Source organism: Nannospalax galili, unplaced genomic scaffold (assembly GCF_000622305.1).
Source record: "Nannospalax galili isolate Female #2095 unplaced genomic scaffold, S.galili_v1.0 scaffold312, whole genome shotgun sequence".
Lineage (NCBI taxonomy): Eukaryota > Metazoa > Chordata > Mammalia > Rodentia > Spalacidae > Nannospalax > Nannospalax galili.
This window is the reverse complement of record NW_008335967.1, coordinates 7,971,323-7,985,344: the sequence shown is the minus strand read 5'-3', so window position 1 is coordinate 7,985,344 and position 14,022 is coordinate 7,971,323. Positions and strand designations below refer to the sequence as shown.

The following is a 14,022-nucleotide window of genomic DNA, read 5'->3' as shown; positions in this document are numbered from 1 at the left end:
TGTGTGTGTGTGTGTGTGTGTGTGTGTAATACAGACACACAAGTACCATGGCATGCTTGAGGAGGTCAGAGGTCAGGGGACGGCCTCTGGCTTAGGTTCTTGCCTTCCACCTTGTTTGAGGCAGTGCCTTTTAGTTGTCACTCTTGTGTACTCCTGACTAGCTGCCCCTCAAGCTTCCAGGGATCTCCAGTCTCTTCCCCCGTCCCCACCTCCACATAAGATTACTGAGATTACAGAAGCACACTGCAGGGTCTGGCTTTATGTGGATTCTGGGGATTCAAACACAGCAAGTGCTTTAACCACTGAGCTCCCTCTCCAGCCCTGCTTTTATAAGTTCTTTCAATGAGTCATATGCACTGTACTGTTTTAGACTCTGCTTGCTTTGCTGTCATTTGTAGATGGTTATTATGTAACTAAGAAACTCAGTATGTAAAAGTAGATACTGTCACTGGAACCTGTGGTCATAACAAAAGATAGGCATAGACAAGTACCAGTTCAGAGGAGGCTGATGAGGGGCATTCTCTATGCTCTATACAAAGGCTAAAACCGGATGCCAACCTGGTAGACGCCATAGCTAGCCTGCATGTCTCAAGGAAAGAATAGCTAGTCACTCTTAGTGTCTACTTCTTAAGAAGCACTCATCCAAGACCTTTGCTAAATAATTGAGTTCCTGTGTACCATGATATGCATTTCAGGGGAGCCCTGCCCAGAGAATGGAAGGAGTCCAGGCTCTGTATCAACCCACCACAGCTCTCCACGCAGTGACTACGCAAACTACACCAACAGCAACCATGCTGCCCCCAGTAGCAATGCCTCACCCCCTGAAGGCTTCACCTCCCACAGCCTGCAGACAAGTGATGTGGTCATTCACCGCAAAGAAAACGAAGGCTTCGGCTTTGTCATCATCAGTTCCCTGAACAGGCCTGAGTCTGGAGCCACTATAAGTAAGTGGATGGTTTATCTACATTCTAATAAGGGGTTTTGTTTTTATTTGTTTTAAGGTAGAGATGATAACCAGACAAATAGATCGGAGAATGGATTGGACTTACTAAGTGGCCTAAAAAAGTTTCAGGTTATGGGCACAGAGAAACCTAAACCATTCTTAATGCTGACTAGGCAAATGTGGCCTACCTTGGGTTCAAGAAGGGTGCAAGGCTGCAACAAATGCTCCCCAACGCCACGGCACCAAAAAAAACGTTCATTTTATTTGTACATGGAGGAAAATAAAAGAGAGTGATGTGGTAATGTTGTTGTAAGAGGAGGCATGCTCCTTTTCATGGGCTGCTCAAGGAATGCTTCTCTTCTGATTGAGAGCTGTTCTGTAGAATAAACCAGAGGTGTAAAACCTGGGGGAAAATTGTCCAGCCAGCAGCCTTTGGATGAGAAGGAGCTCAGCATTCAAGAAATATGCAGATTGGGGCTGGAGAAATGGCTCAGCAGTTAAGAGCACTGACTGCTCTTGCAGAGGACCTGGATTTGATTGCCAGCACCCACATGGCAGCTAACAATCTAGTTCTAGAGGAATTCGATGCCCTCTTCTGACTTCCACAGGTGATGGGTCAGTGCTTAAGAGCACTGATTGCTCTTGCAGAAGACCCAGGTTCGATTCCCAGCACCCACATGGCAGCTACAAACCATCCTAACTCCAGTCCCAGGTGAATCTGGAGCCTTTTTCTGACCTCCGTGGCATTGCATGACACGGGTGCACTCACATACATGCAGACAATACACTCATACACATACAATAATAAATAAAATATTAATTATAAAAAAGAACTATGCAGAAGCCCATTGTGCTGTGTTACAGTGAGCAAGGGAGAGTGGCCAAGCCTGGGACATGGAAGTCAGCAGAAGCCAGGAGAAGCGGGCTTCACATACACTCTAGGAAATCTGTATTGTACCCTAAGTGCCAGGAAAGTATTGGAAGGTTTTAAGCAGTGGACTTGAAAGCTGACTTCTTTTTATAGATGCTTGTAGAAAATGAAATGGGAGTGGAAGGAAGCAAAACTGAAAATGTAAGACAGTCAGGAGGCCATTAAAACAGCCCCCTGTGCCAGGCATAGTGGCGCTCACCCTTAATCTCAGCACTCAGGAGGCAGAGGCAGGTAAATCTCTGTGAGATCCAGTCTGGTCTACATAGTGAGCTCCAGGTCAACTGGGGCTACTGTCTCAAAAAGACCAAAAAAGAAAAGGAAAAAAAACAGACCCCTGTGACAGAGAGGCTAGGCACCCCTGAGGTGGTAGTAATGGATAAGGGAGAAGTAGATGGCCTTCAGTTCTGCAGATCCTCCAATGTTAAAGTTCCACGAGTCTACACAACAGGCACCAGGCTGCATTCCTCCCTATCCTGCTGCTGTAGACTCCAGGCCTCCTCGGTTTTCTCTCTACAGCAGTGTCTCAGCACTTCCAGCCCACAGCAAACAAGCAGAGTACAAAATTAGGGACAGGAGAACTTGCCATTTTTCATGTTCAAGTGCTAGGGATATATTTCACTCAAATACAGAAGTATTCAAGTAATAATAATAGTTTACTCATGTTGACTTCGTAAAATTCTTATAAATTTTGATTTCCAGTACATGTGACGTGGGAAGGTATGTCAAGCAGTACTATAAAACTCAAATTATCAGGAATGAATAAGAGCTTCTATGATAAGATTAATTTTATCAAAACCCACCAGAACCACATGGACAGATCTGCCCTGTTTAGCATGAGCCTTAACAAATTCAAGAGCGAGAACTACAGAAGCATTAAACCTCAGCAAATATGTGCAAAAGCCAAATTGCATGCATCTGAAAACACAGTTTCATTTCTCTTTTTCTTCCCGATAAGCTGAAGGAATAAATCCAATCTTTAAGCATAGACTAAAAGTAGAATTCTGTCAGTACGATGGATTCACCAAGATTAAAAGGACACAAAACTGAGGATTTTCATGAATTATATAAACAGACTCCCAATAACTTACACTTTGGGGAAATGTTCACAGAGAGCTTTTGCAGCGATTCTAGTCATTCAAAATGTTTATTGGGGCAGAATACCTAGAGGACTGGAACAAAAATAAAAAGCATACTACCACCATAAAAATGTTACATATTTTCGGTCTCAGCTTTATTTAAAGCATGACAGGTTTCTTCCTAATTGTGTAAGGAAATGTATGCATGTGCTTTTTCTATTGCAAATAGAATCCATGCAAAGTAGGTTTGGGAAAACAACAGGTGCTAATGCTTGCAATTAATATGTGAGTTTTGCAGCCTACTGAGTGATATCACGTTGACTTCAAAAAGTAATTCTAACCACTTACAAAAGGGGATCATTTTGCATCACCCAGGAGTGTATGAATGTATCCTGCTAGTGAATGAGGCCTCTTGGCTGCTTCTTTTCACATCTTTATTTCATTTCAGTTTGAGGAGTTCGAAACACAGGTTGCCACATTTGCTCTGTGCCAAATGCAACTCTTACACTGATAACATGTGGCATTTATAGTATATAATTTACAGCCTGCACCTAAAGTTTCCTGGAGCTGATGCTCTTTCCTATTTAACCTCTATAATAATTTTGATCTCTAATTTCAGAAAAAAAAATGCTAAAAGCCTTTTGCTTGGGGAAGAGCAATCCTTGAGCCTCATATCCATAGCCATTGTGAAGATAGCAAAGGTGGTGGCTCTCAGTGTCTGGGACAAGGTCATGCTATCAGATGCTTCCAGGTCACAGTCACTCCTCATATCCTTCCCTTGTGGTGTTTTTCTCTTCATATCTTACCACAGCCCAAAGGTCATAAGCAATTCATTGTGTTATTTGTTTGATGTGGCTACTGAAGATTTTTCATTAGTGGACAGGGCCATTGTGCATTTGATAAGAGGATCATTAGATATAGGCAAGAGGATGGCAAGGGGTTAACCACTCAGGTGCTACGCCAGACTGCCTGGCTTGGAAAGCTGACTGTCACTTGGAAAGCTGACTCTGTCACTGACCTTGAGGAAGTTGCATGGCCTCTTTGGATCTCAGCTTCCTTAATCATAAAGCAACCTTCATTTTCATTCCTCTGTCATGGGATGCAGTAAAAGTTAAAGAAATTCATACACGGATATGTTGCAAACAGCCATGACTCCAAGTAAGCATGAAATATATTGTTGCTGCTGTGTGAACGACTGTTCTTGTTAGGAACCTCTTTTGGTACACCAGCTCACTCTTAGGCAACACAGAGTTCACACTGACTGTCAGCCAGCAGTTAGCAAAGCCACCCACTCTCCCAGGGGAGCTAAATCTAGGCAGTATCTTGAAGGGCAGCACCTCTTCCCCGTGTGTCAACATGAGAACATAGATTTTACAGCTACCTGCCCACCTGCAGCCTGTGTCTGCAGTCAGGCAGATAGAGCAGTGGTACCCCAGCCTATCCGGCTGAATCTTTGCAGGAAGCTTTAGGCTAGAATTCCAAGTTCTGCTTTCCAGAATCTACAAACCAGGAAACTGTCAGAGTGATGGAAATTATCAAACTTAAAGCCATACCTTTTTAAAATCTCCCTGCAAGCATTATGTCACCATTGAATATTATCAGTGTGGAGAGGAAAAATGAAGAACCCAAATTTAAGCTTCACTTCCCTGCGGATAGAGATCCCTTCCACAGCTTCTTCAGCCCAGACAACTTTGCCAGGGTCCAGAGATGTTCAATTAGTTAGGAAATGCTGGGGTAGGGTTTCTGGCTTATTGGTTGCCAGGCATTTAGTAGGGTTTCATATCAAAGCCTTAAATAGTCTTTTTAAAATATTAGTTCATCCAAAATTAATTAATTAATTAAATTTAATGTTAGTTTCCCAAAACATAAGGAAGGAACATTCTTTGTATTAATGAATGTGATGAATGAGCAAATTTCTTCCCTTCAAGGCTGGTGACCCAGAAGGCCACCCATCACTTAGAACTGAACAGATCTTAATGCTTGTTATCTCTAGTGCAGAAATATCCTTCTTGATTTAAAGTAAAATTAGACAGCAAACTGAGCATTTGTGTCCCATTATTGAAAAGTATTCGATATGTTTTCGGGTATCATAATTAGGTCCAATGGAAAACAATGTCAGTTCTAGACCTGAATTCAAGTTAAGGGTGAACTAAAATAGACAATTATATTTCAAATTCTTAAAAAGAATTATGAAGTTCTATGTACATACAAATGTGTCAGTTTTCTGTTATTATGACAAAGTACCTGAAAAAATCAACTTAAGAGGAAAGATTTGTCCTGGCTCCTAGTTTCAGAGTTTTTAGTCCACAGTCCTGGGCGCTATTGTTTTGGAGCGTCAGGTGAGGAGCAGCATCATGGCAGAGGTATGTGATGGAGAAAATCCGTTCACCTCACAGCAACTGGGACACAAAAGAAAGAAGTGGGGTGGGGGGTGCAGGCTCCCAAAATCCCCTTTTGGGTACATCCCCAGTGACCAACTTCCTTCTAGTGAGCCCAAGTGGCTATGTACAGCGGGTTGATGGGCTTGCCTTGACCATCCCTGAAGCAAGGCCTCTGAGTCTTGCTATCCAGGTTTTATTGCCTACTTTGAACTGTCCTTACAGGTTCTTCCTACTTCCCCATCAAACCTGCTGTCCCATCAGAGGTTTCTAAGAAGGGCTTCAGTCCAAGAGATGAAATGAAAGTGACCCTTAATCTATCCCTTTTCTTCAATTTGTCAGGAAAGCTATATTGGAATTTACTGGGCAGGCATACATAAAAAGTTTGGACTTTGGTAGTGGAGATTGTTGACTGAATTTAAAAATTTAGATATAGACCCAATAGCAAGCTATGATGTCAGCCCATTCAGGACATAAACAAGAGAGAGCAATCATTTCCATCCTTTTCTCTTTGCGTTTTTCTCCTGGTGCTAACTTGGTTTTCTGTCTTTATCCTTAAGTGTATCTGTGGCCAGCAAGCTGGTGACTCCTCAGCAGTCTCTCAGCTGTTTACTGATATTTCCACTTATGCACTTTTTCTGGCATGGGCCAGAGTTTGGACCTGTTCATTGGTGACTTTTCCCTAAGACCCACTGCAATATGGGAAAGCATCCCTTGTTTGGTAAAATGCCCTGGTGCCCTGCTCAAAGCGTCCTTGATTATCCATAGGTATGGAGTTGAAAAGTGATTCTAGAAATTCCAAAACTTAACTACAGATCTTTTGTGATATTTTAAAGCATGATCCTTTGAAAGGAGAAAATCAAAGTGAACTCTAGTGAAGAAGGCTGGACTTTTTCCACAGACCCAGCCACTAAGCACTCAGTTAAACTTAGGAGAGGCACAACGTATTACGAAAATTTGATGTCTCTATGCTCTTACCCTGAAACAAGGATATTTATTTAACTGAATGAAAAGAGTGGCAGACAACAAGGCCTCCAGCTTCTCCACTAGCTGCTGTGCCCTTGTTTGTCCTGTGTTCTAGCCTCTTCCAGTTCTAACCTATAGTTTGCCACCAGTCATCATAGAACATAAGGTACTTTGTTAGTTTTATCCGTGTGTAAAGTCTTGTGAAACTTTGAGGCGTGGATCATATTTTTCATTGGCTTAAGATATTATTTTAACTTTTTTTTTTTTTTTTTTTTGGTCTTTTAGAGACAGGCTCTCCCTGTAGCACCAGCTGTCCTGGATTCACTATGGAGACTAGGCTGGCCTCAAACTCGTAGAGATCCGCCTGCCTCTGCTTCCCAAGTGCTGGGGTTAAAGGTGTGCACCACCACGCCCGGCTATTTTCACTTTTGTAACTTTCTGTCTTCCATTGCATGCTGAAAGTGGCTCTTAACACTTTGAATTCTTTTTTCTACCTCAGTCTCTTTCAATAAGTGATCTGACACAAGCACTAAATGCACTAAAGCAGCTCCCCTTTGACACATTAGTAAAATGATGGCATGTCCATAATAATTCACTGACAAAAAGCAAAAAAGGGTATTGGAGGTAGGTGGCCATACTCTGCCAAGAGCCCTTCCTCCACCAAGCCTACCCAACAGTCCTCAGCTGTGTGGCTAGCTATTATCTTCCCTGCCATACTCCTTCTAATGGCACCATGGCTACAAAGCTCTACCCTAAAGTGAATCCTCTAAATAACAACCAGTGAGCACCTGATCTTATGCTTTATTGTTCTGTATTGGGGCAGTAGGATTTCTTTTAACCTCCATAATGAGTTTTTTCATTGATCACCTTGAAAATACAGGTAGAGACTATAGAGCCAGGCATGGTGGTACATATCTATACCAGAGAGACAGGCAGGGAATCTCTCTGAGTTCAAGGTCAGCATGGGCTACATAGTGAATTCCAGATCAGTATGGCTATATAGGAAGACCTTGTCTCAAAAACAAACAAGCCACAAATAGTAGGTACAACAGGTACTGGTTCTGACAACTTCACCTTCAGTATGTCATTGTGAACTTTGGCCTCTCAGTATTTCTTTCCCTAAAGTCATTAATGGAAAGGTACATAAATCATACCAGCAGTTGGAAATCAGAAAGATTCTCATGTGTTTCTCTGTTAGTTTGCAAAAGCAAGTTTCCTTTGAGAGTTCTGTACCAGCTATGCAGCATGTAATGGTCTCTGTTCCTTAAAAATATCTCTGCTTTGAATTCTTTAATCAACACAGCACCTTTGCTCTGAACTTTGGTTGTACTGAGAGCAGCTCACTCAGGAAGAAGGATAGTATCATTCACACCATTAAAGAGAAGAAACAAGATGAGTAGAAATTCTCCATAAAATACCACCTTTCTACACATACCTGACTCCTAAACATAACTCCCTATAGCCACTGGGTAAAAAAAAAAATCTATGGAGTCTTTTAGACCTACACATCTTTTAAAATGACACTTATGTCCATTGCAATATTAAACATGAATTTTAAATCAAATGCATCTTTCCACATTGTAAGTGGAACTTACTTCTGACTTTATGAGTTACTGAAGGCTAGAACAGGAGTAGAATGGGGTTGTTAACTATGCAAAGGGCATCAGGAAAGATGGTACTTTCACTGTCTTCCATAAGTCCTTGATCAACACACCTTGTGTTGTTTCTAAGCCACATTAAAGCAATATTTAAAAAAGATAGCCTGACTGTTAGCATCCACTTTAAGGCCAAGAATGGAACAGAACTGCTGAGAACCTGCTCCTTCAGATTTCTCTTAGAACTATGCCCTTGAGCAAGGGTTTTGCTCATTCTTTATTGAAACAGTATTTTCAGCATGAAATGGAGAAGTAAAAGTTAGACCCTTATCAGAGACTGTTGCCCTTTCTGATCCCTAGACTTAGACCAACATGCAAACACAATCATTAACTGATGTAAATTTCTCACATTGCTGTCAATGAGATAAGTGCTCTATTTGCAGTGTTTTGGTGCTTTGATATGTAAAAATATACATGCATTCACACATATTCACACACCATCTTGGGTGGAGGGCAAGGAAGCGTCCAGGCCACTAGAGGAACACATGGCTCCGTGAGCTTGTTGATATTACAAATAGTAACTTTTTGGTTGCAAGGGTTAGGTAAAAGAATTTTAGTTAATCCAGAGTATGTCTTTATTGTAAAAATCACTCCTATAACACCTGATAAAGATAGCTACAAAACGGAGTTTTAACATGCCTCTTATATCAGATACTGGGAAATTTAGGCAGAGTACTTCCTCCCCAACAATTCTGTTGACGTTGGCATGTTATTGACTTAGGGTTATTGTTTACTTTGTTTTCTCAGTCAATTAAAGAATTAAAAGAGTTAAAATCTAACAGCAGAGAGCAAGAAACAAAGTTTATTGCAAGATGAGAATCATATCCATACACATAAAGAATCGCACATACAAGCACACATTCATACAAAAAGATAAAGCTGTCCACGAGTGGAGAAGGGCATTCAGAAATGGAATATCCAACATTCTCTGGGATAGCATGGGTTTTAAAGGTTTTAGTGGTTTCACCTTCCCTAATTTTGGGTTGATCAACTTCAACAAAGAAGAGAAAGGTTGAAAGGTCACATCTCCAAACTCTAAGTAGGTCAGTTAAAGGGGCCCAATTGGAGTTTAAAAATGAGGCCTTTCTGCCAGACTATGAAGAAGCAGGAAGTTTGCCATCTTTATTACTTCTCAGTGACCCTGCTGTTTATTTATTAGGGATTTAGTTTCTTACATTTCCTCACTTATTCCATTCCATCAAAGCTGGTTTTGTCCCTTCCCTGTCACAGAGCCCATGGTTTGCCAGCTGCCACTTGGAATACCTACTCTTATCTAATGATAAAATGATCAGGACCACTCCTAACCACTGGGTAAGAATCTTACCTTGTTCTTAATCTTCACAGAAGCCCTATGAGATTGAGACCATTGCTGGAACAGCCCATGTCTTTCACAAATCAGCTCAAAAATATAGTTTCTCAATAGAATTTTACCTGAGTCCTCATCTCTCCAAAGTGTTTCCTTTATTTCTTAAGTAGTATGGAAGTTCTTGTCTATAAGCCCCCGGATTGTTAACTGCTCTGTGACCTTCCCCATCATTGCGCCTTTCTTTATTACGTTATTACTTTTATGTTACTTTGCGTGTGCTATGTTTTGTTCCTCCTCCAACAAGTTTTAGTTTCATAAGAGCTAGAAACTGTGGCAATTTTCTCCATCTGTCACAGTTCTAGGAGGATGCTTTTCAAGAGTTTTCACATAACTGTTGTCTATGGGATAGGATGGAATTTTCAGATAGTGACCAAGCACTGCCCTCACCAGAAGTAAAGTGTGTTCTGCTCTAACTTACCCAGCACCCACACCTAGCTAAGGCAGCAAGACAGAATTCTGTTGACTGGCAAAGCAAGAGCAACTATGTGCAAGCTGATCCTCGCACAGCATGATAATCCTCACAATAATACAGCAGGAGTGGGAGCATGGGCCCAGAATACAAATTTCCCATCAGATGTTCTTAGCCTGAGCAAATGATTCAGTAGCTAGCTTAGGATGTGGAGAAGCGTCCAATCAAAGGATGGGGCACTTGGGCACTTGGGAAGCCTGTCTGGTCATAAGCATCTGGGTTACAAAACCCTAGTCCCCTAACAAACCCAGCAGCCTGGGTGTGAGTTTTGAGACTCACCTCAACCTGGTATGGACTGTCCCTGGTTGTCGTTTATCTCTGTGAGTACCTGGTCTGAAATGGGAAGATTTAGATGACATTCCAAATTTCTTAGGAAAAAAACAAGTACTAATTCAAATCATTTATTCATTTCACAGTCTTCATTAATAGAACAAACCATTTCAGTTCTAAGTGAGTAGAGTCTATCACATTATTACTTTATAGTGTTATACCCCTCTAAGAACTGGACAAATGGGGCCTAGTGAATCAATTCTGTTTTTTCGGTCCTGAACATAACTAGTTCTGTTCCCAAATTAAAACCTTACTGCCTGGTTCCTGTTTCCCCTGTTAAGCAGACAGGCAAACAAATACATTTTGTATCAAACTGAGTGCTCTGATATGTGAACATTGAAACATTTATTAACTAAAGTGGAACTACCAATGCACACATTCGCTCTGGTATCATTAACAAATTTAAACATTTTTTTTAGAAAATAAGTCTGTAAAAGAAACAGCATCTTTCTTATTTATTCTCAAGAAGAGGAGCCATGCATTCTATTAAAAAAAAAAAAAACCCTCGTGTTCTCTATACATTTTTTTACATTCTTGACTAGTTTTTCTTATTGTTTGAATGGAGCTCATAAATCATAAATTTCTCCCACTAGGGAATCATTTCCAGGAGGGTTTTTAATACTAGGTTCAAAGACTCTCGAGGAGGCAGTGGATAGTGGATGTCTTCTTACCTTTAGCTATCCAGTTGTCTTGACAGCTCATAAACGGGTGATCAGACTGTTTCCTGTGGGCTTAAGTCTTCCAACTCCTTGCTATGCACCAGACTGTGCTGAGAGACTGCAGCTGAGAGGCACCCCCATAGCTACACACAGGATCAGCCTCCTCCAATGAAAAGTGCCCCTTACTCTCCCATGCATTTCAAAGCCTGCACATCACCTTTACAGATGATTCTTGTTCCCTATATTCTATTCAAGGACTTGTGTTGATTTATATTCTTTGTAATTTTACTTTTCTTTTTTATTCCCACAACAACCAACCATAAAAATCTATCACGGACACATCCCAATAAAGCTGGTTCCATATGCAGATTCATTTAAGATTATGTTGTTATGTGAACACAAAATGGGGATTTATATGTAGCCTTCTTGTTCACATGTAACAAGTGTTCTGGGCAAGGTTTTCGTGTTTAGATTGAAGTAAACACAATTTCTTCTAGAGGTCCAGTTTCCTCCAAGGACTCTGCCCAAACTCTCACCACAGCAAATCTTAGTAAAAGTTCTTTTGATTTGTGTATTTGGCCACCAATAATTTTGCAATTTAAATTACATTTGTCCCACCCAAATTATTCTCCATTGGTTGGAAACATTTCCAGTAGTTAATCAGCCCACCTGCTGAGTGATGAAGGAGATGGTGAGGCATTCTTAAGGTTTCTACAGCACCAGAGAAAACTAATTACAGTAAAGCTCATGGTATTTTTCAATCTGACCTCTTCCAGATGGTATTTCTCAGTCAGGCAAGGGTTTGTTCCACACACATGCCCAGATGTTGAGTTGCTGGCAAACCCATCTGCTTTCAAGAGGGAAGTAGCCCCAAGCCTTCTGTTCTAAGGCTGTTCTCACAAGGATCTGTATTCATGGATTCATCATGTGAATAGGGGCCTTGAGAAAGCAAGAAAGAAGACAAATTTTGAAAAATTTTGCTCTTGTACTTTTCTGGCACCAAGCAGTTGAGATAAGGTGAGATAAAAGAATATCCTAACTTGGAAATCATCATTCAGATGTTCATTAGACTTGCTAAACAGCAAGATGAAAAGTAGCCACAGTCCCATAGGCACTTGGCAAAATCGAAAGACAAAGCAAGCTCCCAGATGCTAAACCACTCAGGTCCAATGTGTGTTCACAAGTGTTATGGCAAACCTCCAGGTACCTGTCTTCTTGTCTTAGTTAAATGTATACATAACTATATCACTCTTGAGAAATTAAGGCAAGGTGTTTCTAAATAAAGTGAGAGCATTAGGCTATTCCTACAATATGTGGCCTGAAGCTCTAGACTAGCAGCCTCCAGCAGACCCTGTGGCCATCCTGGAAGTGTTCTTTCCTATATACTGCAGCTCCCTGTAGCCATGAGTCACATATGGCTAGTGTAGCTCCTAAGTTAAGGCTTTCATTTTTGATGTTAGTGAACTGAAATGGCCTCCTCTCTAGAGCATGGAGTGGCCTTCACTTCCCAGACTCTGCTTCCCTCTGTGCTCTGCTCCCACTCCACACTGCACCTTACTCCTGATCTCACTTAACTCTCATACTCCCTTACTGGCTCTCATTTAACCCTCAGATTAATGCCAGGCCCCTGCACAGCCATTGAGGACTTTCATGATCTCTCCTTCTTCCTCTATCCCAGTGCTCACTGGTGTCTGTGTCCACCGCTGCCCCACATAACCACAGTACAGACCTCACCAATCCATAGATCTGTCTTTGCAAGTGATTGCACCCGAGGCTATGATACCTCCCTTCCTTCCCCACTGCCACCCAGAAAAGTCCTGGGTATCTTGAAAAACCCAGAGTAAATATCATTTCCTCACTGAAGCCATCCTGGGACCCTTCTACATTACCTGCCCAGCTCCTTTCTCCTGCTCATTCAGTATCGGTTATCTCTGTATCTCCTCAAAACCTTTGTCTCCCCCCTGCTTGTTTCACTTTTCTCCCTAATTTTAAAGTCTGATTTCAATATAATAAAAGTACTCCTTCTAGTCTATTTTCTGAGTTTTAACAAATATGCTTAGTTACACAACTCTTGCCCCAGTGAAGTCAATGCTACATTCCTGCCCAGTGCTATCAATCATTGGTATTTTTTCATGTTCAATTATTTTACTTTTTCCTGTATAAAAGGACCATATAAAGCCTTTGACTGATTTTTGCCACTTCACATAATGCATTTTAGATTTGTCCATATTGTTGCATATGTCAATATTTGGTTCCTTTTTAATTACTTAATAGTTTTCCATTGTACGGGTATTTTGGTTGTTTCCTGTTTGGAGTGCTTACAAATACTGCTCTTATGCATCTTCCCATCAGTCTTCACAGGAAAATAGGTTTTTACATTTTAAAAAGAATGTGTGAAACTGTTTCATTTGATAAATACTGAGGAGTGGGATTGATGGATCATATGGTGCCAATTTCCAAAGTGGCTGTACCATTTTTAGGTTCCATGAATGGGGATTCTAGAGGCTTTCCCTCCTGGAAATATCTTTTCAGGTTTTTCTACTGTGTTTTCATTATAGCTATTCCAGTAGGTGCACAGTAGTGTCTCACTTTGGTTTTAATTTGTAGCTTTCCCTAAAGACCACCAACACTGAAGATCTTTCCGTGTGTGTTTGGCCATCGATAGAGCTTAGGTGATGCTTCTCTTGGTCTCTTCCCTCCAGAGTATAATTACTATTTTGCTTTATGGCCATTTTGAGGCTCTTCAGTCCTTTCTTCATTTCTCATTTTAGAGTAATGAAAATCATGTTTTTAATAACAGTGTCATATACATTATTATGGAAACATAAAAGAGTATTAAAGTATTGTTTAGTTACAAGTGAAAACACATGTAGCTACAGTGCTGGCAAATGTAAGCGGTGGAAGAAAATGCCAAGAAACCCAAAGTGGGTTAAAATATGCAATACTTAGAGGAGTAAAGATGGAAAAACCAGAGTGGGGCTCTCATTTTTCAAGCAAGGAAATTGACATCATTTATTTAACATTCAGAGGTCATACTACAAGTTGTTTTCAAGCTTAATATATGATCAAAATCTTCTAGCTCCTGAACACTTTGCTTGGGGGCTTTTTCATATTGTTTTTTTTCCCCCTGGTCATACAAAATTACATCATTTCAAGTTAAAGCATGCTATATCCTGTTAGTAGAATTTTGGCTTTGGTGAAAAACTGAAGAGCCAATAAATATTCATGTAATCTTCAGGATAACATATT

General features: G+C 40.8%; 1 protein-coding gene across 3 annotated transcripts in view; it reads left to right on the top strand.

Moving 5' to 3' along the window:
* Nucleotides 1-14,022, top strand: part of Magi2 (membrane associated guanylate kinase, WW and PDZ domain containing 2) — a 1,650,859-nt gene that overhangs the window by 1,492,905 nt on the left and 143,932 nt on the right. For all 3 annotated transcript variants that reach the window (XM_029562367.1, XM_008830783.3, XM_008830782.3), the window contains one exon: nucleotides 696-944. In XM_029562367.1, the coding sequence (XP_029418227.1) occupies nucleotides 696-944 (249 nt within the window). The remainder of the gene's footprint in view (nucleotides 1-695; nucleotides 945-14,022) is intronic.